At 43.9% G+C, this 26,346-nt stretch overlaps 1 protein-coding gene across 8 annotated transcripts in view; it reads right to left on the reverse strand.

Moving 5' to 3' along the window:
* TBC1D1 (TBC1 domain family member 1) overlaps nucleotides 1-26,346 on the reverse strand; it is a 237,908-nt gene that overhangs the window by 112,202 nt on the left and 99,360 nt on the right. For 6 of the 8 annotated variants that reach the window (XM_025438017.3, XM_025438018.3, XM_025438020.3 and 3 more), the window contains 4 exons: nucleotides 10,063-10,596; nucleotides 7,970-8,059; nucleotides 4,179-4,283; nucleotides 3,345-3,477 (listed from right to left, as the gene is read on the reverse strand). In XM_025438017.3, coding sequence (XP_025293802.1) covers nucleotides 3,345-3,477; nucleotides 4,179-4,283; nucleotides 7,970-8,059; nucleotides 10,063-10,596 — 862 coding nt within the window. Of the gene's footprint in view, nucleotides 1-3,344; nucleotides 3,478-4,178; nucleotides 4,284-7,969; nucleotides 8,060-9,273; nucleotides 9,340-10,062; nucleotides 10,597-15,557; nucleotides 15,576-26,346 lie in introns of those variants that run through there. The other 2 variants (XM_025438023.3, XM_025438024.3) reach the window with 2 other exon arrangements.

Genomic DNA, 26,346 nt, shown 5'->3' on the forward strand with positions numbered 1-26,346 from the left:
TCCTGGGATCAAGTCCCGCATCGGGCTCCCTGCACGGAGCCTGCTTCTCCCTCTGCCTGTGTCTCTGCCCCTCTCTCTGTGTCTCTCATGAATTAAAAAAAAAAAAAAAAAAAAAAACTTTAAAAGAAATAAAATAATCAAAATGATAACTAAGCACTACTAGGAGTTGTTCAGAGTTCCAATCCAGCCCTGAACACAGCTGCACCTCTTACATGTTGTGAGTGGCGCATCTAAGGTGATCGGTGGGGACAGTGTATATATCCTTTTATATAAATCCTGGAGCACAAGCTGACTATATCAATTGACTTAAGAAAACAGTCTTTGCGTCTTTCTTTCTATGGCTATGTCACTGGTCCTCTCCCCAGTGTATGGAGTTCCTGGCCAGAGTCTCACTTCCTATTAGAGCAACTCTTATGGGAATACACCATAGGCTTTAATAAGTTGCTTCATTCTGGGCAGCCCGGGTGGCTCAGTAGTTTAGCGCCACCTTCGGCCCAGGGCGTGATCCTGGAGACCCGGGATCGAGTCCCACGTCGGGCTCCCTGCACGGAGCTTGCTTCTCCCTCTGCCTGTGTCTCTGCCATTCTCTCTCTCTCTCTCTGTGTGTGTGTGTCTCATGAATAAATAAATCTTTAAAAAAATAAACTGCTTCATTCTACTTACTAGGAATGCATTATAGCAAAAAGCCAAGGCCTCAAAGTGTTCGTAAACTAGCATTTCCCCAACTAAGGATGCCTGTACTGTGTGCCCTCTGTACTTAAGAAATGCTTCTCATCAGGACAGCAGTATACCAGCCTTCTAACTGTGCCATCAAGAATGTTTTTACAAAAAAAAAAAAAAAAAAAAAAAGAATGTTTTTACATTAGCAGAGCTTTCTGCTCTGCTTGGGTTTTATCGGGTAAAAAGACGTATTAAATAATAATTCCAATACTACAGCAGCAAAATCCCTTCCTTGACTGAACTTCTCAGCTCTAACTTTCTGAAAGCTAAGCCAGACCACAGAAGATTTATCAAGTAGAACTCTGGAATCCTTCCAGTCCCTGCAGATCACAGTCTGCTTTATCTTCAAGGCCAACATTGTTGTTGGCTTCTTAATAAGCTCTTAAGGGACATTTCTGTCATTGTTTCCCTTAACTTGACAACCACTAACAGAAGGGTTAGTGATCCTTTCCGATGAGATCTCTAGGTAAAGCTCAACTTTTCTCCTTCCCAGCTATATTTTGTATAATGTCAGCAAACAGTAACAACTAGGGAAGCAGAGCTGAAAATATTAATCATTTTGGTTCATTTTAAAGAGCACTATAATGCCAGCAAATGAACTTTTGAAACTTAAGATGGTAATTGTCAATTTAGCTCATTTAAAAAGGGAAATCAGATATCACTGCACACCCTTAGGATGGTTATAAGAAAGAGAAGAAGAAGAAAGAAGAAGAAGAAAAATTAAGAAAGAAAGTAACACATGTTGGCAAGGATGTAGAGAAACAGGAACCCTTGTGCACTGCTAATGGGAATCTATAATGGTGTAGCCACTGTGGAAAATATAATGGCAGTCCCTCAAAAAATTAAACACATAATTACCATATGATCCAGCAATTCACTTCTGGGTATATTCTCAAAAGAACTGAAAGCAGGAACATGAACAGGTATTATACACCAACTTCACACCAACATCATTCGCAACAGCCAAAAGGTAGAAACAATTCAAATGTCTATGCGTAGATGACTAGATAAATGCGATATGAACACACAATGGGATGCCAGTCAGCCTTAAAACAGAACAAAACGGATGCTACAACATGAATGAACCTAGATGTTATGCTAAATAAGCCGGTCACAAAAGAACAAAAACTGCACGACTCCACTTAGATGAGGTACCTGCAGCCCCTCACACGAGCAGGGACAGAAGTAGAATGGTGGTTGCCAAGAGCCGGGGCAGGGGGGCTGGGGAGTTAGGGTTTAATTAGTTTCCATTCGGAAAGATTAAAAAGCTCCAGAGATGGATGGCGGTGATGGCCTCAAAACAACATGAATGGACTTCAATTTTATGGGCAATTTTATATGATGTGTACTTTTACCACAATTATGAAAAAAGGGAGATGAAATCTAAATAGTATAGGGTTTTTTTTGCTACCCAAGTTGAGCTTATTAGAAGTATTCTAGAGTCATGGAAAATGATCAAATCTGTTTTGTTTTTTTAACAGTAACATGGGTTGCTTCAATCCTGTGACTCCCCTCATAATCACACACAGTTTTTAAAATCCTCCTATAAATGGAAAAAAATGAAAAACCGAAGTGAGAGGAGGGATGAACCCCTTCAATGCTGGGTTCCCTTGGAGGATCACTGTAGCGGGTTTACCCTGGTTCTCTTCCCCTTGCCCCGCCTCCACTGCAGGCCCAGAAATGAAGCATCTGTCTTCCCACCTGAGGAAAGTCCTCACCCTCATTCAGGAGGGGTCTCTTCCTTTTCCTTCTCATCCACTGGGCCCCTGTGGCTCTGGATTCGCTCAAACCTCCCCAACTGTGCAAAGCCAGGTCAGCTGGCTCTTCCCCCAGCACAGCCTTCTTCTTGGGGGGCAGGGGGTAGTTTTGGGGACAGGTAACAGGGAGGGCTTTCCTACCCGGGCAGACTCCTGGACTCACACTAGTTTACCCTTAGACTTCACAAGTCTTTGACTTATTATCCCTAAAGCGTACAAATAAACAATCCCCTCTCCTCCCACACGTTAAAGACAGCAGAGCACAGTGCCTGGCTCATCTTCAGGGCTCAGTATTAGCTGCAAATGATAACACTTGCCACAATTTCTCCCTACACCACATTTCCAGAAACTACAGTCGACACTTTTTCCCTCTTACTCCTTCCCCATGACTCAGACACAACCCGTCGGTGCCACCTTCAGCTCCGTGAACCTGGTTCTGGCAGGGGTTACCAACGACCGTGCAACTGAAACAGCTGGTGGAGGTTCTGTGGCCTTACCTTACCAGATCTCTTCAAGGCAGCAAAGGGGGCTGACCTGACCATTCACAACCTGGATATATGCTAGGCGGCTGGATTTGTAGCTTCTATTTCTCTCCACCAAGACCCCTGGAGGGGTGATGGTCTATGGGGACATGGATGTTTATCTTCAAATCCTGAGCGCCTAGCACAACAGCTCGGCAACATACAGAAGACACCCCACACCCCGCCCCGCGTGCTGAAAGTTCACCTGTGATCCCTGTAACTAACGGGAGCTTCTGTTTGGCAGAAGCTTTCAAGGAAGGCAGACAGCCTGAGGTTTTTCTGGGCCCTTTACCTCCAAGCCCTTTAACTCCCGCAGTGCTAAGCCTGGAAGGGGGCCCCTACTCACCTTCTATCCGCTCGCAGAGCTTATGCAGGCCCTGTAGGGGGCAGCCCTCGCACAGCTGGGCAGGTGCCTTAGCCGTCTGCTGCACCGCAGCCACGGTGAAAGCCTGCTTCAGGGTCATCATAATTTCATCAACCTATGGGAGAGAAGACACATGGTAGCCAGCAAAAAGCCCGGAGATTTCAGGACTCTGCAAAGACTTAGGATTTTGAGGTTTGGGGGGGGGGGGGGACTATTAATCACCTGCTGACAGATAATAATCACCGTAATAACTGCTAGGATTACAATCTGAGAAACACTACCTAGATGCTCAAAGTTCGTAAAGGACAGAAGGTAAGAATTAAAAACACAAATTCAACACTGATGAAAAAGCCAACTCCTCCGGCTCAAACGTTCAAAATGACATTTTTTTCATGCTAAGCCATAGAGGTGGAATGGAGCAGCTTCCTCAAAAACAATGAAAATTGAAGACACATAAACAAGTCTTGCATGTGCACTACCTAGTTATTAAACAGTCATGACTGATAACTACAGCCAAATAGCCACACGTCGATGAAGTTCTATGGTTTGCCGAGGAAAGGAAAATTAGGCTGAAATTGCACGTAAATTAGTTTTCCAGGTAAGAACTGCTTAGTCTGGGGGCAGCCCGGGTGGCTCAGCGGTTTAGCGCCACCTTCAGCCAAGGGCCTGATCCTGGAGACCTGGGATCGAGTCCCACGGCGGCCTCCCTGCATGGCGCCTGCTTCTCCCTCTGCCTGTGTCTCTGCCTCTCTCTCTCTCATGAATAAATAAAATCTTTTAAAAAAAAAAAAAAAAGGACTGCTTAGTCTCGCTTACCAGAGCTTCATTTGTGCACTGAAACACGTAACAGACGAAATGAAAGCCTCCACCCCCTGAAGACTCTCGGCAGATGAACCCAAAGTGGTCCACATGTCTAATACCCTGTTGAAGGTGGGAGAGACAGGAAGGAACATTGAGCTATATCCCAAAGAGGCACAAGCACCAGAAGGCAACAAGACTTACACAGCGTGGTCTTCTCGAACACTATAAAGTCACTTCCCAGATTTTTTTGAAGCACAGCTGATACCCAGGTTGCAGGAGTTTCAGGTGTACAACACAGTGCTCTGACAAGACTATATGTTATCCTGTGCTCCCCCCAAGTGTAGCTCCCATCTGTCCCCATACCATGCTACTGTGATACCATCGACTGTAGTTTCTGTGCTGTAGCCTTTCGTCCCTGTGACTTACGCATCCCACACCTGGAAGCCTGCACCTCCCACCCCTGTCCCCTCTGGCAATCGTCAGTTTGTTCTCTGTATATTTGGGTCGGTCTCTGCTTCTTCATCTTTGTTTTTTAGATTACACACGAGTGAAATAGTGCAGTATCCGTCTTCCTTGAACTTATTTCATTTAGCATAATGCCCCTTAGGTCCATCCACATGTTCCCAAATGGCAAGATCTCTATCCTTTTTTACGGCTGAGTAATACTCCATTGTGTATATAGACGCACATCTTCTTGAGCCATTCATTTACGGATACCTGGATTGCTTCCACATCTTAGCTATTGTAAATAAAGCTGCAATAAAAACAGGGATGCACAGATCTTTTTGAATTAGTGTTTCTGTTTTCTTTGGGTAAATACCCAGTGGTGGAATTACTAGACCATATGGTAGTTCTATTTTTAATGTTTTGAGGAACCTCCATACTGTTCTCCACAGGGGCTGCACCAGTTTGTGTTCCCACCAGCAGTGTACCAAGGGTTCCTTTCTCTACACATCCTTGCCAGGGACCCCTCACTGTGATTTTGATTTGTATTTCCCTGGTAAGTGATGTTGAGCATCTTTTCATGTGTCTGTTGGCCATCTATATAGCTTCTTAGGAAAAATGTCTATTCAGGTCCTCTGCCCATTTTTTAATTACATTATCTGGCTTTTTGGTGTTGAGTTGTGTAAGTTCTTTACATAATTTTGGATACTAACCCCTCATGAGATATACCATTTGCAAATATCTTTTCCCATTCAGTAAGCCACCTTTTCTTTTTGTTGGTTTCCTTCTCCGTGCAAAAGCCTTTTATTTTGTTTTAATCCCAATAGTTTATTTTTACTTTTGTTTCCCTTGCCTGAGGAGATATCTGGAAAATTCTACCTGAGCCAATGTCAAAGAGATTACTGTGTTTTCTTTGAGGAGTTTTACAGTTTCATGTCTCACATATTTAGATCTTTAATCGATTTTGAGTTTATATCTGTGTACAATGTAAACAAGTGGTCCAATGTCATTCTTTTGCATGTAGCTGTCCACAGTTTTCCCAGCAGCACTGTTGAAGCGATATGGTCTTTTCCCCACTGTACACTCTTGCCCCCTTTGTCATAGAGTAACTGGCCATACAGTGATGGGTTTATTTCTGGGCTTTCTATATTGTTTCACTAATCTATGTGTGTACCATACTGTTTTGAATACTACAACTCTGTAGTATATACTGCAATCTTGGATTCCAATAACTGCAGTTTTGTTGTTCTCAAGATCGCTTTGGCTATTTGTGGTCTTTTGTGGTTCCACACAATTTCCTCAGATATTTTAAATATCTACAAACATCTCTCAAATACGAAGATTAACAATGTTCTACTAAAATATTATTCTTATTATTCCCATAATACAAGAACAACTAATGTTTTTAATGTTCATTTTAGTACTAAAAGGAAGTGTAGAAAAGTGGACAGAGAAAAATGAGAACTTTCCCGAAGTACTAAATAAAAAACTACATTGAAAATCGAAAGTAGACAAAAGATTAATGAACTACAACTATACACACACATACTCACACACATGCAAACACTCACAGACACACAGGTTAAAAAAAAAAGATTTAAAATATACTTGTACTCCTGCGAGAACAAACAGGTTAAGTACAAAAAGATTTCAAACATATTTGTACTCCTACAAGAACAAACAGGTAAGTACTGAAGTACACTAGTATGAAGAATAAGTCAAGAACTATACACATAAAGTGCAGAGAAGTTTTTAAATGTAAGATATGAAGGCCAAGGCCATACACCATAGTTTCCTATGAGCTCTTTTGAATAAATATGTAAACTTGTTTTGAAAGTATCAACTAAGGGGCGCCTGGATGACTCAGTGGTTGAGCGTCTGCCTTCAGCTCAGGTTGTGATGATCTCTGGTCCTGAGATCGAGTCCCACATTGGGCTCCCCACAGGGAGCCTGCTTCTCCCTCTGCCCATGTCTCTGCCTCTCTGTGTCTCTTATGAATAAATAAATAAAATCTTTAAAAAAAAAGGGGGGGGGGGATCCCTGAGTGGCGCAGCGGTTTAGCGCCTGCCTTTGGCCCAGGGGACAATCCTGGAGACCCGGGATCGAATCCCACGTCAGACTCCCAGTGCATGGAGCCTGCTTCTCCCTCTGCCTATGTCTCTGCCCCTCTCTCTCTCTCATAAAAAAAAAAAAAAGGAAGAAAAGTATCAACTAAGAGGCACCTTAATACAAATAAGACATAGCCCATAAATATTAATACTGAGTGTCTCCAGAAAGCACCAGCATGCAGAGATACAAGTGCTAATAACTAGAAATCTGAGTCATCATGTATGCTTGTAAGCTGCACAGTTTAGGATATAATAAAACTGTTACATGAAGGAGCAAACCTTAAACATTAACATTTCCATAGAAATAGCAGCAAATCGAGACTAAGTTTTGCAGATAATTTCACTTTCAGGCTGAACATTTTCCAGTAAACGGGCAATCACGAACATATCCTGGCATCTCAATCCATGCTCTCCCACAGCAAGATAAGCACATGCTAGATGTTAGTTCTCTGGGGAACAGGATTTGGAAAAATTTATTTTGTAAGTGGTTCCCTATTCAACTATAAAAAGGAACATTCTTTCACATTTTGGGAAAAGGATTCAAAAGGGATTTTTTTTTTATGTAGATCATGTTATAAATCAACAATGAGATTTTCATTTTATCTTACTAATTATGAGAAAATGGAAGCAAGGAAATAAGAAGCCAGGGTTTTAAAATATAGCCAAACAATAACTTTAAGTAATCTACTATTTGCTAGGAAGACCCTGAGTACAATGGACATAGCTCATTGTAACGGATTTTCCAAAATCTCTCTATGAAACGTACCTTGGGAGATTATCAAGAAACAGAGGCAGACACTGTATTCTGAAGAAAACATCCTTAAAGATAATCACTATTTTAAGGAAGAAGAAATAATGACTCTTATCCAAAAAGAAAATAAGAATTTTTATAAAGTAAAAATGAGAATCTATTTAAAAATATTTGTGTACATATGAATGTATATATAAGACAGGCACACAGACACACACGTATACATCTGGAATTTGTGACTACAGAACTTTACCACCAATAATTGAAGAGAAAGGTAGCTTTACGTTCTCCAGTAGATTATGGTTGCTCACAGCGAATTTCTTAATTTCAAAATTTTATGTGTATTTTGCCTTACTATACCAAATCAAAGGAAAAATGCAAGATAGTAAATCAAGTGTAGCTAGAAGGCATGCATCTTGTGACCTTTTAGCACTTGTGCTGAATGACAGAAGAATTCATTAAAAATTCATATGCAAATGAGCCAATAACCCATCTCCATTTACCTGAGAGCAAAAGGATATCTCCTTAAAATTTTTCTCCAATGCTATTTTTTTGGTGTCAGGGCTGATGAGGTAAACTTCAGACTGGCCAATCTTAAAAGACAAAAAAAGAAACTATTTTTCATGAAAGCCGAATTCAAACTTATACAAACATTCTCATTTTGGGTTTTTTTTTTTTTTTGGTTTTTTTTTTAACATTCTCATTTTGTGACCCATGTAAATATAAAATAAAAGGGGCAAACTCCTATAAAATTCTGACTATTCCACTGTGGAGAATCACCTCTAGAGGTTTTCTGTTGACCCTCTGGATTTCAGGTAGCACAGGACACCTGCTAGTACATTCACCTACATAAGACAGCAGTCAGTTGTCTTTGAGATCAAAGAACCAAAGATCCAAAAGTTAGCAATGAAACCACAGATGCCACATCTCCCCTTTATAAGGAAGTGAGGTTTCTTTGAATGTAAAGCTTCCAGAAAATTAAAGCTGCCCTTCTGAAACTTCTAAAACACTTTCTATTAACCATTTTACTGAAAAGTTTTTTTTTTTTAATTATTGTTAAAATAACCTGCCATTTGTTGAGTACTCAACTATGTGTTAGGCAACTATGTGTTAGGCGGTCAAATACTACTCACTTGACTTCTTAAAGTTAGAGCTTTAGCATAACTTAACACTGCCTTATAGCCTTGGGTCAGCATATTAAACTCCATTATAGCAGAGGACTATGTTGCAACAGCCCATCCCTCCCCTCAGGGCCTTCTCACCTGCTGCTCCCTGAACCCAGGATACTCCAACTAGAAGAATATCTAGTTGTCCACACTGAACCTCTCTGCTCCGTGAAAATCACTTCCTCCAAGAAGCCTTCCCAGAATCCCCCCAGATGGTTCACAGCATCTTCTACTTCTCCCTTGTGGCACTGACCACAAGTGTAACGAGACAATTACTTGTACACTCAGTCCCTCTTACTGGAATCTAAATTCCACGTGGGCTGAGACATGCCTGTCTTGTTCGCTGCTGTTATTTCTAGCATGCTGCAGGGGTACCCTGTACACAGCAGTCACACATTAAGTATTTGGACATACATGTGCAGAGCAGCTTTCACGATGGCACCAAGAGTTTTTTCTTTTTAAATACAGATCACAGACTAAAGCACAAGCCTGAGTGCCGACACAGAGCTCTTTATAGTACAGTAGGTCAATGACGAAGAGAGGAAGAAAACAGCCCTATTTACCCACTGACACATCATCTTCGTCTCAAACCTGCTTACATCCAACAACATCTTAACCTAAGTAACACTTCTCTTACTCACCAGCCATCTCACTGCCCCGAGTCAGGCACCAGAACATTACATTCATGGTAATTTTGCTCTCTCTAGGATACCGATCATGACATTCTAGAAGGGGGTCGAAGAACAATCAGTTCCCCATATCACAGAAGGCCGGCTCCCTGCTGGGAGGGCCCGGGGTCCCAGCAGCTCAGATCCAGGGGACTCCCAAGGAGGGCAAGCCCATCCAGAAGAGGAGAACCCAGGAACCCCACCCATGTGCCACACACAGCTTCCCTGTCCATTCATTTTCTGGCACTTCGCTATTAATTTACCAAAGTTCTTAGAGGGAAAAAAAGGGTGTAAACAATTGGCTGAAGTATTATTTCAGTTTGGGTACAAATTTCAAATGACATCTTATCCCAAAATCCAATTATCCTGATGAACAAAGGATGTTTTACGACTTAATAGAAATAGTACAGAGGGAGTATTTTCTAACTAAAAGATTTTGTTGAAATATAGTACTTGAACTTAACACACATTTAAAAAAAATCCTTTTGGGGGCCTCTTTTACAATACTAAGGGGAGAGGGGAGGGGAGAGCTAAAAACAAGGATATAGGATAGATTCTCTTCAGGTTTCCAACTATGATTTTAAAGTCCTAGGACTAAAGTAAGGAATTTATCCTGAGAAAAGGATCAGTCACTATAAAAATACACAGATTCAACCATAAATCCAAAAGCAATTTACTAAGAATCCTTGCTCGAGAAAGCAGATTGCTCTTTGAACGCACATCTCAGCCTGGGGGTGAGCCCGGGGCTTGCGGATATTTTACCGTGAAGAGCATAGTTCGATTGTCCTCAATATCTGTCGGCTGCACGATATTGTGTCCGCCAACGAGGTGGTTCTCGATGTCGCTTTCCTCAAAGGAGCTGAAAAAGCTACTGCTTCGAAGGCTGCCATCGTGCAATTCCTTCTTAAAGGCCAGCGAGCGCAGGCCGGGCTGGGAGAAGGACTTGCGCATGGGCCTCCGGGCCTGCTCCCCGTTCCCCACGGGCTGGAGCACACCCCGGACCTTAGCGGCCAAGGAGCGGCCTCCCGCGGGCCCCGGGGGGGCCTCCGGGGGGGCCTCCGGATTCTGGGCCACCAGGGCAAACTCGGCCTTCCTGCTGCAGCTCACGTGATTGAACTTCTCGATGCACTCGTCGATCAGGGCCGGGGGCGCCTTCTTGTGAGCCACCGTCACCCGGCCGCAGAAGAGCACCTCAAACTTCTTGGCGAACGTGTCATCGAACTCGGACGGGCAGTGGAGCTCCTCCTGGCGGGCAATCTTGCCGGCCTGTCGGATGGAGCTGATGATCTCAGGCACCTGCGGAGAAGGGGAGAGCGTTACTGGGCGCGCAGCGGCTGGCACCCCGGCACTGCACCCCGGCACTGGACGCAGGCAGCCCGCGCAGCGCTCTCCCGACCGCTCAGCCGCGACCCAGGCGGGACCCCGGGGCCATCTGGGGGCGCCAATGCCTCCCCAGGGAAACAAACACACACTTTCGCAGGGAGGAGCCGAGGAACGATGCTCATTGGGCACCCCTAATGCGCCCGAGGCCCGCGCCGGAGGCTGCACGTGCTTGCGACACCGCACAAGGGTCAGTGACGAGCCTGGGCATCAACCCCGGGTAGTGCCACTGCCCTGACCACGGTCCTCTCCACACTGCTGTCACCTCCCAGAGGTCTGTCTCCCCTGTGGCCCACCAAAACATCACGCGGTTTTTCTAGACTTCACAACAGTAGGTCTTGGAGAATCTTCCACAATAGATGGGGGACATGAGGATGACAAGCAAAGACTGAAATTACCGTATATGACATTTCTTCCAATCACATCATTATTTTTTCTGCAAGGACAACTGGCAATTTATTACCCGGGTCTCTATTTCCTCATAGTCGCCTGGCTCTGACTACAGGGCTGGGAGCTTTAACCGAGGAGCGAGCAGCCCAGACAGTATCATTATCGCGGCAACACACTGGGGCTTCCTCCCACACACACTCCGAAGCCTTCGGGTTCAACGCAGAGCCGTGATCAAGAGAACGAACCAAAGGGTCTCGTGTGCTTTCATGGTCCCTACGCTCCCGACCGGAGCCTTCAAGGCGGCAGCAGCACACATGAAGATGGGTCTGTGACCACAGTGTCTGTGTGGTCCCTTAGATGATGTGCAGCCACAACACTGAAACAAGACGGCACAGATTCAATCTTCATAAGGAAGCACCAGTTTTTGTTAGGACCTAACACCCAAAGCAACTTTTTTCCCTTTTTTTTTTTCTATGTAAGAAAATTCCATTTAAGGCCCAATACCCACAGGCTCAGTGTCTTCTAACATTATAGAGGAAAGAACAACAACAAAAAACCCATTAGGAATTCAGGTCAAAGATCTACACGTACAGGAAAGGGACGTGGTGGAGATTTGAAATGTATGCCTCTATTCTCTAAGACCCAACGATTCAGAAGATTTTTCTCTTTGTGATTTCGTATCAAACATGTCATAAAGACACTATCTCTGCCATAAGGATATATCCTTCCCCGTCCTAAAGACATTATCTCTGCCATAAGGATATATATCCTTCCAGGATATATATATGATGCAAAGAGTTAAACTATATTTAGGTATATCCTATATTTTTAAAATTGATTCCTGAAGCATACAAGCTAAACGATAGGAAATAAGCCAAAATTAACACATGCATGCATTTACACTCTTTGCTTGTGCTGTCACACACTTCCCTCCTGCCAAATTACACAACACATGGAGACCTGAAAGTGGTTAATATAAAAGAAATCAGGACAGAGAGAAGGGGGAGGGAGCCTAGGTTCCATTCGCACCATTGCCAACAAGTCACCGTAGGATGTGGGCAAGAACCGCCTCAGTTTCTCTTTGAAAAAAAAAAAGTTTGTAAAGACTTTGAGGTAAAAGTTATCTCTGTGAAGTAAAGAATTTTCTCTTTTTTTAAAGATTTTTTTTTAAGATTTTATTTATTTATTTATGAGAGACACACGGAGAGAGAGGGAGCCAGAGACACAACAAGCAGAGGGAGAAGCAGGCTCCGTGCAGGGAGCCGGATGCGGGACTCGATCCCGGGTCTCCAGGATCACAGCCTGGGCTGAAGGCGGCGCTAAACCGCTGAGCCACCCGGGCTGCCCTATTTTAAATAAATTTTAAATGAATCTGAAGAAGCCCTGATTTGTATTTAAAACTCTAGCTTTTTTTTTTTTTTAAATCAGGACTCCCATGAATCTTCCCCATTACTAAAGTCTCTGAACAGGAAAGTCTTACACTGGCTCATACAGGCTTCTGAGGCTTGTTAAAGTGTCATTTCTCCATGCTGGGTCTTCCCTTGCATCTGAGGTAACGGTGGCTTTCACTACATGATCCCAGGGCAGTGGAAATGTATGAAGTCATGTGAACCGATGGTGACTCGACAGCAAATGGCACAGACACGAGTAAGACACAGAGTGGAGAACCCGACTGCTCCCCTACTCCCCAGGTCAGAAGAGGCTGAGGAGCAACCACAACCTCGGCCAGGGCTGAAGCTGCAGAAGCTGTTCCAACAGCCCATCCTTCCTACACACTAATCACAAGCTTTGTGAGCTCCCTCTCCTTGTCCGATGAGTTGTTAACATGGGCAGAAAGGAGACAACGGGGGTTAAAAAGAATCATTGGGGGCGCCTGGGGGGCTCAGTTGGTTGAGTGCCTGCCTTCTGCTCGGGTCATGATCCCAGGGTCCTGGGTTCGAGCCCCGCATAGGGCTCCCTGCTCAGTGGGGAGCCTGCTTCTCCCTCTCCCTCTGCCTCTGCCTGCCACTCCCCTTGCTCATGCTCTATCAAATAAATGAAATCTTTTTAAAATTTTTTAAAAATTTAAAAAAGAATCATTGAGATTCTGACAAGAACACAAACCATCTCGGAACACTTGACAGCATATTGCCAAGCATCATTTCAGCAATAAATGGTGAACAGTTGAAAATTTAATGTTTGGGGATTACCGTAAGTAACACAGGCGACTTTTCCCATAGAAAATGGGCCCCACCTGTGTGTAAGTTTGTAAATCTGTACTGATAGTTTAGTTCCCTTTACCAGAACAGACCTGGAGCACTGTTTCTCGAGAAAAGAAGGCATAAGATCCACCTGTGATGAAATCCTGAATTCTCCATTCTTTTAACTCTGCCCTGGACTCACCTACGGGGTTACTTGTCAGATGAGGGGACTGAGTCATTTATTTCATGTTATTTCCAAAGATTTTTCTAGGTACCAAGAAATGCCAGGAGGTAGGGATCCAAAAGCACGTCACGGAAGCCAGGCGGCTCTGCCCTAGCAGGACGCAGGGCCCCAAGGGAAGCTAAACGTTTACAGACCTGAGATGGGGCCTGGGGAAGCCTGAACCAGGATGGGAGCCAAGAGAAAGGCTGAATAAAAGCTTCCAGAAGACAGAATATACAAGATCTGGCGGCTATGTGGATGGCGGGGCTTGAGGGTACGGAAGCCAGCACGCGTGACGTGCAGAGTCTGCCTTAGGCTGCGTGAGCAGGGAACACAGGAGTTCTGAGGACACATTACGAGCAGTTTGGCGTTTGTTCGTGTTGAGTAAGACCAGGAAGACGTGAAAGCAAAGGCATCTAGTGGGAGGTTGGGCAAATGGGCCTGGAGTCCAAGACAGGACATGGAGACTGGGACGTCGACAGCTCACGTCCAAGAGGGGGCTGACACCTGGGAACAGAACAAGGGAAAGTGAAGGAAGAACGCAAGGACGGGACCACAGGCCACACCAGTGTTTCAGACGAGAAGAAACCGAGGGATCGAAGGCAGAGGGGGAGGATGGGATGTGGTCAAGGATGACATTGGAGATGTCAACCCAGGCAGAGGGGCCGTTGAGAATCAGCAGCTGCTGGAGTTGGCAGTTTACAGAGACATAGAAAATTAAATCAAGGGGTGATGCCAATACTAACCCCTAAAATAAGCAAACTGAACTGAAAAGTGTCTCAAGGTAAAAAACTAGTCTATGAGAACATAAACTTCAAGTCACAATGTTTACCGCAAACACATTGACCCTTTTAGGGCGAATACACTGAGGCCCGTGGAGTTTATTTCCACTGATACGATCTGGGTACTTTTAACAAACTCTTTTTTTAGTGTAGTCGCAGCAATAATATCTACGTCACTTCTGATCACAGATAAGCAGATAGAGCGAATCAAAGCTAACTACAGCAAAAACAAGAACCTGAAAAGAATTATACTGGGATAAATCCAACAGGGGTTTGTGATTTTATTTCCTTTTACTTTGGGAATCACAACAACAACAAAAAATGTCAATTAAAATTAATCACCAGTAATAAAAAGGGCCCAGTTTAGACATAAAATTTATTAAACTGCTCTTCTGTCAACCTATTTGAGTTTACACTAAAGCTCCTTTTTAAAGTAAATCTGCACTATTCCACAATCAAAATAACTTTCTTTTGAATTCAGGTACTAAAAAAGTACAGTATATATGCATGTTGTTTCTGCAGCAGGCTTAAGTGAATATTGTTTTTATAAGTCACCAGAAAAATGATATTTAGAATGATCTTTAGTGTAAGAGAACTAGAAACATTCATTTCTGTAAATAAAGTCCTTATTTAAACATTTGGGTCAACTTTTTGCTAAGGATTTAGGGATTTTTAAAGGATTACGAACATACTGCAAGTGTAATTTTACTCACAGGGACTGAGGAAAGAGTTTCTAAAACAGTATTTAGAATGAAAAGTCGTTTTACTTTACATTTATACTTTTGTTTTGCTGCCAACTACTAACAAATATCAAATGAGGAAGCTCAGATTTGTATTTAAAATTCTATAATTTTTTCCTGTTATTTAACATTAAAACATTTCCAAACTGCAAAAATACAGCAGGCTGCACTGTGCTTTTGTCCCTTGGACAAAATGTTCAATCACTGCAGAAAGTTAAAACAGGCACTTCAAAGAGAAAATTATCCTGCATAATTATTTTCCAGAAGGAACAGACCTGCGTTTCATTTTTGCTGGTAATGAGTGGTTCCTACATTTGCTGGCCAGAAACGAGGTAAACGTAGGGGAAGAAAACTAAATTAATCCAAGTATTTCCTCTATCTTACATGCCTTAGATTTTATACAAAACACTTATAGAAACATCCTCTTACTGGCGCTCCCTACCTAAATTATCGGAAGAGAATAAAACACCTGTTCGACACCATCCAGATACAACACGTGTGGACCTACATGTGCGGCCTATTGAGACTCGACTGACTACAGAGATGCGAACACCCCTCCTACCATGAATAAGATGGGATTCTTCTGACCTGAGAGGCTCACAGTCTAGGAACTGAGAGACACTGTAGAGATGTGTGATTTCCAGTAGAATGTAGAATTTTCCAGTAGATGCTAGAACACAACCATGAGCAAAGTGACTATGTGCTAAAGAAGCCTGGTCCTGAGCGGAGGTCTCTTATCTGCCTGTTGCTTGCAGATCCTCACGGCCAACTAAGGCCTCAACTGCTGCTTTACGCTTACGATTAGCGCAAAGGTCAGACTCACGGGTTAGGTCTTCTAGAAAGAGAGATCAGACCCGCTCATTAGCTGACTGGGGCAGCATCTGGCACATTAAGAAATGCTAATGACCGCTGGCCCCTAACAAGGGGCCACCCACATCATTCATCCTTATCCTTCTCTCCTTTGGGTCTTGATCTTTCCCTCTCATGTAAAACAGAGTTGCATTCAGCTTCCCAAGTTCTGAAATGGCAAATAGGACAAACTCTTAGCTTTCAAACGCCTTGAAAAGAGTCCCTGCAAACACAAAAACCAGCATCCTACTCCAAAATAATCATTTGAAAGGTTCACTACAACCTTTTGACGAAACCAACATGTTTCTACAAATGTTTAAAAAACAGACAAAAATCCAAGTAAGTGATCTAACAGCTGCAGGAGCTAACGAAAGCAGTTGGGAGAAGGTAAGCAGAGAAGAGAGAAGGCAGCGCTGGAAGATTGTGAAATTATTCTGTGACTTTTCTAAAGCAATGTTGAGAAGTCAAAACATTTTGATTGGTTGGTTTAAATACTGACAGAGATCACAGAATAAATCACTGAATGTTCAACAACCTGAGAATGTAAGTCCTCAAAGTCCCATCCTCTGCAGTGAATGCACTGGCTCTCCACTCAGCTGGGGCTGTGCCTGAGAACTGCCAGGATTTTAAGAAAACTAATGTATAGGGGACACCGGGGTGGCTCAGCGGTTGAGCATCTGCCTTTGGCTCAGGTTGTGATCCCGGGGTCCTGGGATCGAATCCTGTATCAGGCTCCCTGCATGGAGCCTGCTTCTCCCTCTGCCTGTGTCTCTGCTTCTCTCTGTGTCTTTCACGAATAAACAAATAAATAATCTTTTAAAAGAAAAGAAAGAAAGAAAGAAAGAAGGAAAACTAATGTATAGCCCCACCCTGGCCGAGATGAAGCAGCCTGTTTGGAAGTGGGGCCCCTGGCATCCCCAGTGCTCAGAGGCACCAGACAGTCCTGACGGGCAGAGGCCCTGATGTATCTATCACCTGTCCTTTCTCATGTCACAGGGTAAGGACTGCTCCCTCCCTGCCCTGTCCCCCACACCATCATCCCCAAAACCTACTAGATTATGAAGGCCCTAGGCAACCTGTGTCGTGTAGCAGGACTGAGGCAGCCCAACAGCACAGATACACGCTGTGCTTGTGGCTGAGATGAACAAACTAGTGAAGACAAAGAAAAAACAAACAAAAAAACCCACCACAGATATTTGACATGCTGTTTATACCATGTAAGGGCAAACAAATTCACTGCGTCCCTAAGGTCTGAGCTCGTTAAATACATAGGTGTGAATGCCCTATAAGGAATGCTACTCCATAATTTGGATCAAAGCTTACTTCAAAATCTCTCAAAGATTAAGAAACACAAATATAATGAACCAACAGTTAATCACAGCAATCCCTCACATGATGTATGTCACACAATCTTTGCAAAGGGACACTAGGGTCCCTTTTCTACAAGGTAGAGAACTATAAACATGTAAATGTACTAGGAAAAAACATCAAAGTACTGGTTCCTTCTCCAGGACACATACCACAATCGGTTTTTATGAACGAGGCCCTTTTGAAGTTTTGCCACTGAGAGACCATTAGTAAAGGAATATTCGGTCATACACAGTGTGTATTTATTGACAAAACAGCCAAGTCAGCTAGAGCATTGGGCGCTAATACGGTTTTGCTTCTACCTAAAATCATCCAGGGCCAAATACACTAAACTTATTAAAGCTGATTTTCAAGCCAACAAGTGCCCAGGTGTTGTCTTTTCATGTCCAAATCCATAATCTTAATGAAACACTTCTATCCAACAACAGACACAAGGCCTTTCATCTGTTTTCATTTACGTCTCAAAACTGAAGTCCTTAAGAACCTCCCAGTGGTTAAAAGCAGTTAATTCAACCTCTGGTGCAGGACCAGTACCCCAGCCCAGCGCATCCCAGAAGAGACCCGTGCAAGGACAGTCACAGCATTTCTAAGAGCCAAAAACTAGCGACAAGACACTGACCAGAAATAGAACTGACAAATATGTATTATTTTCATATAATCAGAAACACGTAGAAGGGGAACAAGCAAGCTATTTTAGGTGCAACAACAGGCATTTGTAAATACTCATCATCGTCATGTTGAGAGGAAACAACAGGTGGAACAGAATCACATGTGGAATTCCACTTTTGCAAAATTTCACAAACGGGCAAAACTAAACTATGACAACAGAAGACGGGATAGGGATTATCTCTGGAGGAGGAGTGACTGGGGGTGGGCCATGTGGGGTTTCTGGGCTGTTCTGTTTCTTCATCTGGGCACCGGGTGTATGAGATTATTCAAACTTTGACATCACTGAGTATATGATCTATGTATAATTCTGTTTGTATAACATTGCTGAAAATTTTATGGGAAAATAGTATTTTTACAAGCATGACAGAATTTGACTGAGAAAAGGGTAAAAAACTCACCCAAAGTTATCCCCGCTAATGAGCTGAAGAGTCAGGACAGCACCTGCCTGATGCCAAGACACATCCTCTTTCTACCACACCAAGACTTCATTCTTAATTCAAAAAGATTTCCCAGTTCCCGTGGTGGTCCACGTGTTTTTTGGCTTTGGTTTGGGAGTTTCCTGTTTTGGTCTTACGTGGAATCCAGTGCCCTCTGCCCTAATAATAAGCAGTACCTCACCCCACTCTCATTCCAGTGGTTAGATGGCACAGAGAGGCCCGGGCCCAGCCCCAGCTCAGGAGAGGACTGGCAACCCTGGCCTAAACCAACCAGCATATTCTATTACCACATGCCGCCATATAATTAGGTCTGGGTTGGTCACGTAACCCAATCCAGACCCAGACTGGCAGGCCTATGCATTTTAAGGAACTGATAGGAAAAAAGAAACTTGCTGTGGCTTTAGACCAGTGTGGTTCCCCATCTAGGGAAATTCAGCCCACCACCATCCCCCCTCTCCTGGGGGCGGGGTACATTTGGCAATGTCTGAAGATATTTTGGGTTGTTGCAACTTTATGGGAAGAGTTGCAACTGGCATCTAATAGGCAGAGGCCAGGGATGCTGCTGCATATCCCACAATGCATAGGAGAGCTTCCCCACAACAAAGAATTATCTTGCCCCAGATGTAGTATTGCCCAGGTTGAGAAATCCTGCTTTTGGACTTAGAATTCTAAGGACGCAAGCCTGGAATTTCTGGTGCCATCACAAATAAAGCCTTGCTGGATAGTTCCAGACAAGATGAAACAAAGACAGGGAGGAAGAAAACGGAAGAGACAGGGTGAGAATGATGGTTCTGATGTTTGAGGACCTGGATCCAGCCATGCCTGAAGCCAATCAACTGGGATTCTTGCCCCAATACATTTTTGATTGTGCCATTTTACACTGGGTGTCTGCCACTTGCACCTAAGAGTCCTGCTCACACACCCACCCTATAAAAAACTTTATGCCAAATTCTACATAAGGATGAATCACACATAGATCCTATTCTTCAGTAACCTACAACCTAAACAAAGGGGATAAAGAAGACAAATGACTCAACACAGTAGAACGCCAACACTACAGAAAATGAAATGCTAAGAAGGGTGAGAAGACTGAGAAACGCAGAATCTCAGTCTGGAGTGCATTTCAAATAAATTATCAAGGGATCCCTGGGTGGTGCAGCGGTTTGGCGCCTGCTTTTGGCCCAGGGCGCGATCCTGGAGACACGGGATCGAATCCCACGTCGGGCTCCCAGTGCATGGAGCCTGCTTCTCCCTCTGCCTGTGTCTCTGCCTCTCTCTCTCTCTGTATGACTATCATAAATAAATAAAAATAAATTAAAAAAAAAAAACAAATAAATTATCAAGAGAAAATAGGAAAATTTAAATATTTACCAAACATTGCCCTTAGAATAAAACCAGCCACCAAAGACCCTCAGGGAGTCCAACTGACTCCATTTTTTCCCTATAAAAAAAGGGGGACTATATAAAATTTTAGATCACATCCAATAATGTTCAGAAAGAGCCGAAGTAGATTTCACACCTGAATGACTTGTTTACACATTATTCCCAAGCCTCTCCGCTCCCTGCCACCTTGAACAAGAAAGGGCTGTAATCACACATGATACACAAAGGTAAGAAGCGGGACCAAAAACCAGGGGTAATGTACAAAGTATCCACACCCTGCCTTACACACAGGTCTAAATGAGCCACTCGAGGAGGATTTTGCTCCTCTCAAGAGGTCGTGTTCTTCCCCTCTGCACCAGGGTCCACCTGGACAGCTGGAGAAGTGCCAGTCCCCAGTGACTGGGGCTGCTGGGCTATCCCGCGGGCCTGCTGCACATCCCTCTCCTGTGCTGACCTGTGAGCAGAATCCACTCCAAGGGAAAACAAGGCAAAGGAATTCTCTGGTTTCTGCTAGCTGTTCATAGGAAAGGCTTAAGGACAAACCTTGTCCTTAAGCCTTTCCTCCTGCAAAGAAACCAAACGGATACAGGAGAACTCTCTGGGCTGGTTGTGGGGTTCAGAGTCACCCCTGGGGAGGCTGCACTTGTTCTGTGAATCTCGGCACGAGGCTGGGAACAGCATCAGGGGCGCAGGACAGAGGCGCACCCATCCCGAGGCCACACCCATCCCAAAGTCTTTTTAATCAAATCAGAACCTTCTCAGCCTCAAGTGCAACAACCCCTGAGGCTCTCGGACAACTCGCCCCAGACAGCACCTTACAACCTGACTTTGTGTACTTAAAACACACGGACTGCAATCTGTTAATCAGAATTGAGGCCAACTACTGGACAATGCAGGCTTTGCTCTCGAATTCTTCCTCGCCCTGTCCCCTTATTTTAAGAGGAAAATAAAGCTATGTTCCCCCTCTGGGATGCTTTCCTCTTACAAACTTACACTCTGCTCCCCAGTCCCTGGGCCCTCGGCTCCCAGTCAGCACCAGCCAAGGTGCCTCTGGGCCAACTGGGCGGACGTGTCCAGGCTGGAGGTCAGGACGTTGCAGGCAGGTTCCTACTGAGAAGAAGGGACAAGGGAGGAGGAACACCTTGCCCCTGCCTCTTCCTCCCTTCCAGGGGCTGAGGTCAGGACCCGCAGCTGGGCCCCATCCAGACCCGGCCAGGCTGTGCTCACCTTGCTGGGAAAGGGTCAACCTCAAGGGCCACGAAAAACCACTTCTCGGCAAAACACCCTCCTTTTTAAACACAGAGGCAGGATGCATTCCTTAGTCATCTTTATTTCTAGTAAGTTCAATACACATCCATGTAGAAGAAAAATATAGAAACGTATAAAGTTACCCATATAATCTTAAACTCACAAATATCCAGCTAACGATATGGTCTTTCTGACATGGGGTTCTTTGCCTATGCTAAATGGTAATTTCTTTATTTGAAAAAAAAAAAAAAAAAGGAAAAAAAAAGGCATATGCAGAGGATCAGCATTTTGCAACTAACTTTAATCACGGGCATACTGCATTGACAGGTCATCCCCTAGAGAACCATCTATTCCTTTCTGATAACCACAGCATCAGTTCCATTCACTGCAAACACCATACACATAGAATACAAAAAAAAAAAAAAAAAATTAAACCTACTCAGGATCCAGTTCCAATGAAGCTATGCCAACTGTCATGAACTCTGTTCAATAATACACCATTTTACCAAATGTGTGATGAGCATCTCATCCTTTGCATGAACTGCCTGGACCTCGGGACACCCGGGTGGCTCAGTCGGTTAGCCTTCCAACTCTTGGTTTCGGCTCAGGGCCTGATCTCAGGGTCCTGGGATCAAGCCCCAAGTTGGGCTCCACACTCAGCATGGACTCCGCTTGAGATCCTCTTCCTTTGCCCGTCCCGCTTGTGCTGTCTCTCTCTCCAAAATAAATAAATCTTTAAGGAAAAAAACCCCACCTGGACCCCTAGCTTTGCTTTTTTTTTTTTTTTTTTTTGAGTAGTTTGGTGGTTGTGTGCATGTTATGAGAGAGAAGTGCATGGGCGGGGGGTGGAAACTCTGAGAATGAACCCAGTGTTGCTTGTTAGACCTGAGAGAAGCATTCCACTGCAAGCAAAGGGCCCTCTAGGAGCAAACGCTGAAACAGAATAACCTCTGAAAAGACAGAGATGAATTCTCACTGCTGCAGATCACAACGCCTGTGCAGCCGCAGCTGTCAATCTACTATCCTGACAGGTCCTCTGGGCAGTTCTGTAACTGGAAATGCAGACATAGGCTCCAGCCTCTGCAGCTGCACCTGCAAGTCTGGGCAGGTCACCCACTTCTTAGAACCTTTCTAAGTCTCCTTTTCTATCAAAATGGGATGTTACCAGCTACCTCGGAGATTTGGAGGATAAAATTAAACAATAAGTGTGAAAGTTGTAGGTATGAAGCCTTGCACATACTCACTCCCTATAACTGTTAGCTGTTCCCTTCATGTTTTCAGAGTAAGAAAAGATCAACCCCCTATGAAAGGGACAGGACCTGAGGAGCCCAAGCCACACCAAACAGCCCTGGGGTCCCCAGGCGGGCAGCAAGAGAAGCCCAGGACCACTGAGCCACCAGACACCTGAGCAAAGAAACCACACTGGAAATGAATGATCTAGACCTCATGGCCCCACAGGAAGCCAGGCAGACAAACTGCCCAGCGGAGCCCTTCCCAAATACCTTACCCACATAACCACATACATAATAAATGGTTGTATTAAGCCATTAAAAAAAAATTTTTAACGGAAGTGACACTACCTACAGGTAACGGGACTTGCTATTATTCCACCTGCCTTTCAGTACAGAGCAGACAAAAAGTTATTCTATGCCAGCCTGCAACAGATAATGCCTATCACATCAAGAATCTGACCATCTTTCCAAACATCCAAAGGCAACAGAACTCTCCCCTACCTCCTCACCCCACCCCTAACCTTCCAGAAATTTCAAATATGTAAAAGCAGGAATGCTCTGATTAAAATGGAGCTGAAAAAGCAGAACGTTCCCTTCCCCTCCTTCAGCCAGCGCTGAGGTGTCATAAGGACACACCGGAACAAAGTGTGAAAACCACTACCTAAAAAACGCACCAGTCTGTGGGTTGCAAGCAGTTTTTCTAGCTTACAGGACAGCCCTACAAACTCCAGAGCATGAATATCTGCTCTAAGACAGAATTATTGGGTATTTCATTCACTGATGTAGTCCAACATGCCTACAACAGTGCCTGGCACACAGCAAGTACTCAATAAATTTGCTCAAAGTATAATGGCAACTGAAAAACATTTAGTGGGGTGCCTGGGTGGCTCAGGCAGTTGAGCATCTGACCCTTGGTTTTGGCCCAAGTCATGATCTCAAGGTCTTGAGACCAAGCCCCTAGTCAGGCTCCACACTCAGTGAGGAATCCACTTGAGATTCTCTCTCTCTCTCTCCCTTCCCCCTCTCCCTGCTTTGTGCATATGCTCTCTCTCTCCCCCTCAAATAAATATTTTTTAAAAACTTCAAGTGACTTCAAGTGATGACAAAGAAACATCTCAAGAAGATCTTAGAAGAGAACCATGTTACATCTGTGGTATCTCCAACACAAGGTATGAGTGTTTGCATACAACAAGTATTTGCAGAAGAACAAATGCTGTAAAAATAATAAACCAGAAACAGTGGGACTAAGTCCTTTTGGATTTTATAAGATTCTTCTAGACAGCTGAAGACTGACCCCTTTAAACGCCTAAGCTATTTTTATTTCCACCATTTTTAGATGGGAACTCATTTAGTGTATTCTTTTTTCAAAGACTACAGAGAATGAAGTTTAACCCTTCAAAGGAAGGGCTGCAATGCACATGTATTATGATGATCAGAAGAGCTATTGAGAAAAAAAAAAAAAAAAAGAAGAGCTACTGAGGTGTTGAACTGGGTACTGCTGTGGGCTGGAGCAACAGGCAAGACTGCATGGGATTAGCAGGCATCTCGGGTGAGAGCCAGTATCTCAGCTTTTCATTACATATCCCACATTCCTACCAATCCTCCCTGAGCAAATGTTGCCATGCTCTTCTCTTGAATGCATCCCACGGACCAAAGCAGAGGTTCCTAAACTTGTGTCCCAAACATAGTGACAGCATAGTGAAGCCTATGGAATCTTCTCAGAATAAAGTTTTTAAAATGTACGAAATAGAACACAAGGAAATACAAAAGAACTTAATTATACTAAAAGGGAATTACCCGAATAATTATGATTTAGTGGGACTCCTGGGTGGCTCAGTGGTTGAGCATCTGCCTTTGGCTCAGGGCATGATCCTGGGGTGCCAGGATCAAGTCCCACATCGGGCTCCCTGCATGGAGCCTGCTTCTCTCTCTGCCTGTGTCTCTGCCTCTGTGTGTTTCTCATGAAAAAATATATCTTTTTTAAAAATTATGATTTAGTATGTACTTATTACCATATTTGACAAGATCTAGGGGCAAGTCAAATAAATGCTATAATTCAGAGTAATGATAAACATCAACAGTATTTTTTAGAAATGTGTGACTATTGTAGGGGCATCTAGGTGGCTCAATCAGTTAAGGGTCCGATTGCTAGTTTTGGCTCAGGTCATGACCTCAGGGTCATGAGATCAAGCCCCCACGTGAGGCTCTGTGCTCAGCAGGGAGTCTCCTTGAGGCTTCTCTTCCTCTGCCCCTCCATCCACTTATGTGCAGACATCTCACATGCTCTGTCTCTATTTCTCAGAGAACTATTTTTTTAAAAATGTATAACTACTGTAATGCAATATGAAAATAACTGGTTTTATTGATGTTACTGCCTTGGGAGCTGCTTATGCTACTGGATTTAATGACTGCATTCATAATTGAAGGAAATGCTAAGTTTTAGTTAGAAGTTAGTAAAAATAAAGATACAATTTTTTTTCTCTAGTTCATGGACCACCCCTCCCGGACCCCAGATCCTAAATTGAGAGCCCGTGGACTAAAGGAAGGGCCTGGAGGCAAGGGAAACCAGGTACACCCACCTAATTCAAAGATAATGGGATCCCTGGGTGACTCAGTGGTTTGGCGCCTGCCTTCGGCCCAGGGCATAATCCTGGAGTCCTGAGATCGAGTCCCACATTGGGGTTCCTGCATGGAGCCTACTTCTCCCTCTGCCTGTGTTTCTACCTCTCTATCTCTCTGTGTCTCTCATGAATAAATAAATAGAAATTAAAAAAAACTAATTCAAAGATAACATAACCATCACCACCAGGCATCTCTCTTGGGGCCACAGTGTGTACATATTATATATATGAATAATGCAAGAAAGTCATCACACCATTCTGCTACAAACATAAATCCAACTGAAAATGGGAAAGCTGCACCAGAAGCTATGGCCATCAAAGTCTACAAAGAGAAATTAAAATGGAATGATGTCGTCAATATGGAAAGCAAATTCCAACAGAGTAAACCTCAAGTGTCCATTAGTTAGAGTTATGGAATTAATTTCTACATAATGCAAATTCTTCATCAATATAAAACCATTACAACCCTATACAAATGTTATCAAGAAAGACTCAATTCAAGTCTGATGTGAGTTACTGCCCAGCTACTCCTAGAATGTGACGATTTAGTCTAATAAACAGATGGAAAATTATTTTCTACTACAAACTTCATATTATCTTTGCCAGTGGGAGAAGAGGAAAAATGTGACAAAATTATTATCTTTGAATTCTCATTTCGGGAAACTTATTTGGGTTGCAGCTCACATTTGACAACCGCAGACAGGCAGTGGAGCCTTTATTCTAGACTGTCCTTCAATTGACTTGTCACTACCATCTGCTCATTCGTCCAGATCCAGTTCAAACAGGTCCTCGGCTCCACTCCCCAGGTTCCCGTGGCACCTGGACCTCTGTCGTCACATAGGTCAGCACACTGAGTCTGTCTCCCACACCGCACTTTGGGTCTGGGGTGGAATAAGTATCTAAGTCATTGTGTGGACCGTGCAGACCTTGTCAGAGCATTTACTTAACACACAACTTGAATGTGAAAGGAAAATAAATGGCAGTGTTTTAGTTCTCTACCTTAATGTGCAAAGTGGATATTATAATACTAATTAATCTCAATTTAAGTGTATTTATTTGAAAATACACCCAAGTGCTGTAGGTGAACTCTAATTTGAAAGGTAAGGGGCAGCCTGGGTGGCTCAGCAGTTTAGCGCCGTCTTCAGCCCAGGGTGTGATCTGGAGACCTGGGATTGAGTCTCACGTCGGGCTCCCTGCATGGAGCCTGCTTCTCCCTCTGCCTGTGTCTCTGCCAATCTCTGTCTCTCTGTCTCTCTCTGTGTCTCTCATGAATAAATAAGATCTTTAAAAAATAATAATAATTTGAAAGGTAAGAAACAACAAAAGAGCTTTATTTTTCTAACCTCACCTAAAATCAGGTAGAGAAAGTATGACCTCGGTATTACATAGAACCGCATGTACACTGTCAGGAGGAAAAGCCAAACTGCTGACACCTTCACCTGCACGGAAGCAATACGGCATCTGAGGCCCCGACAGCACCTCTAGGCCCTAACTGCGCCACCACCGTGCTTCGCACAGATCACCTCACTGACTCGTCACATCAA

The sequence above is a fragment of the Canis lupus genome, chromosome 3, assembly GCF_003254725.2.
Source record: "Canis lupus dingo isolate Sandy chromosome 3, ASM325472v2, whole genome shotgun sequence".
In the NCBI taxonomy this organism is placed as follows: Eukaryota; Metazoa; Chordata; class Mammalia; order Carnivora; family Canidae; genus Canis; species Canis lupus.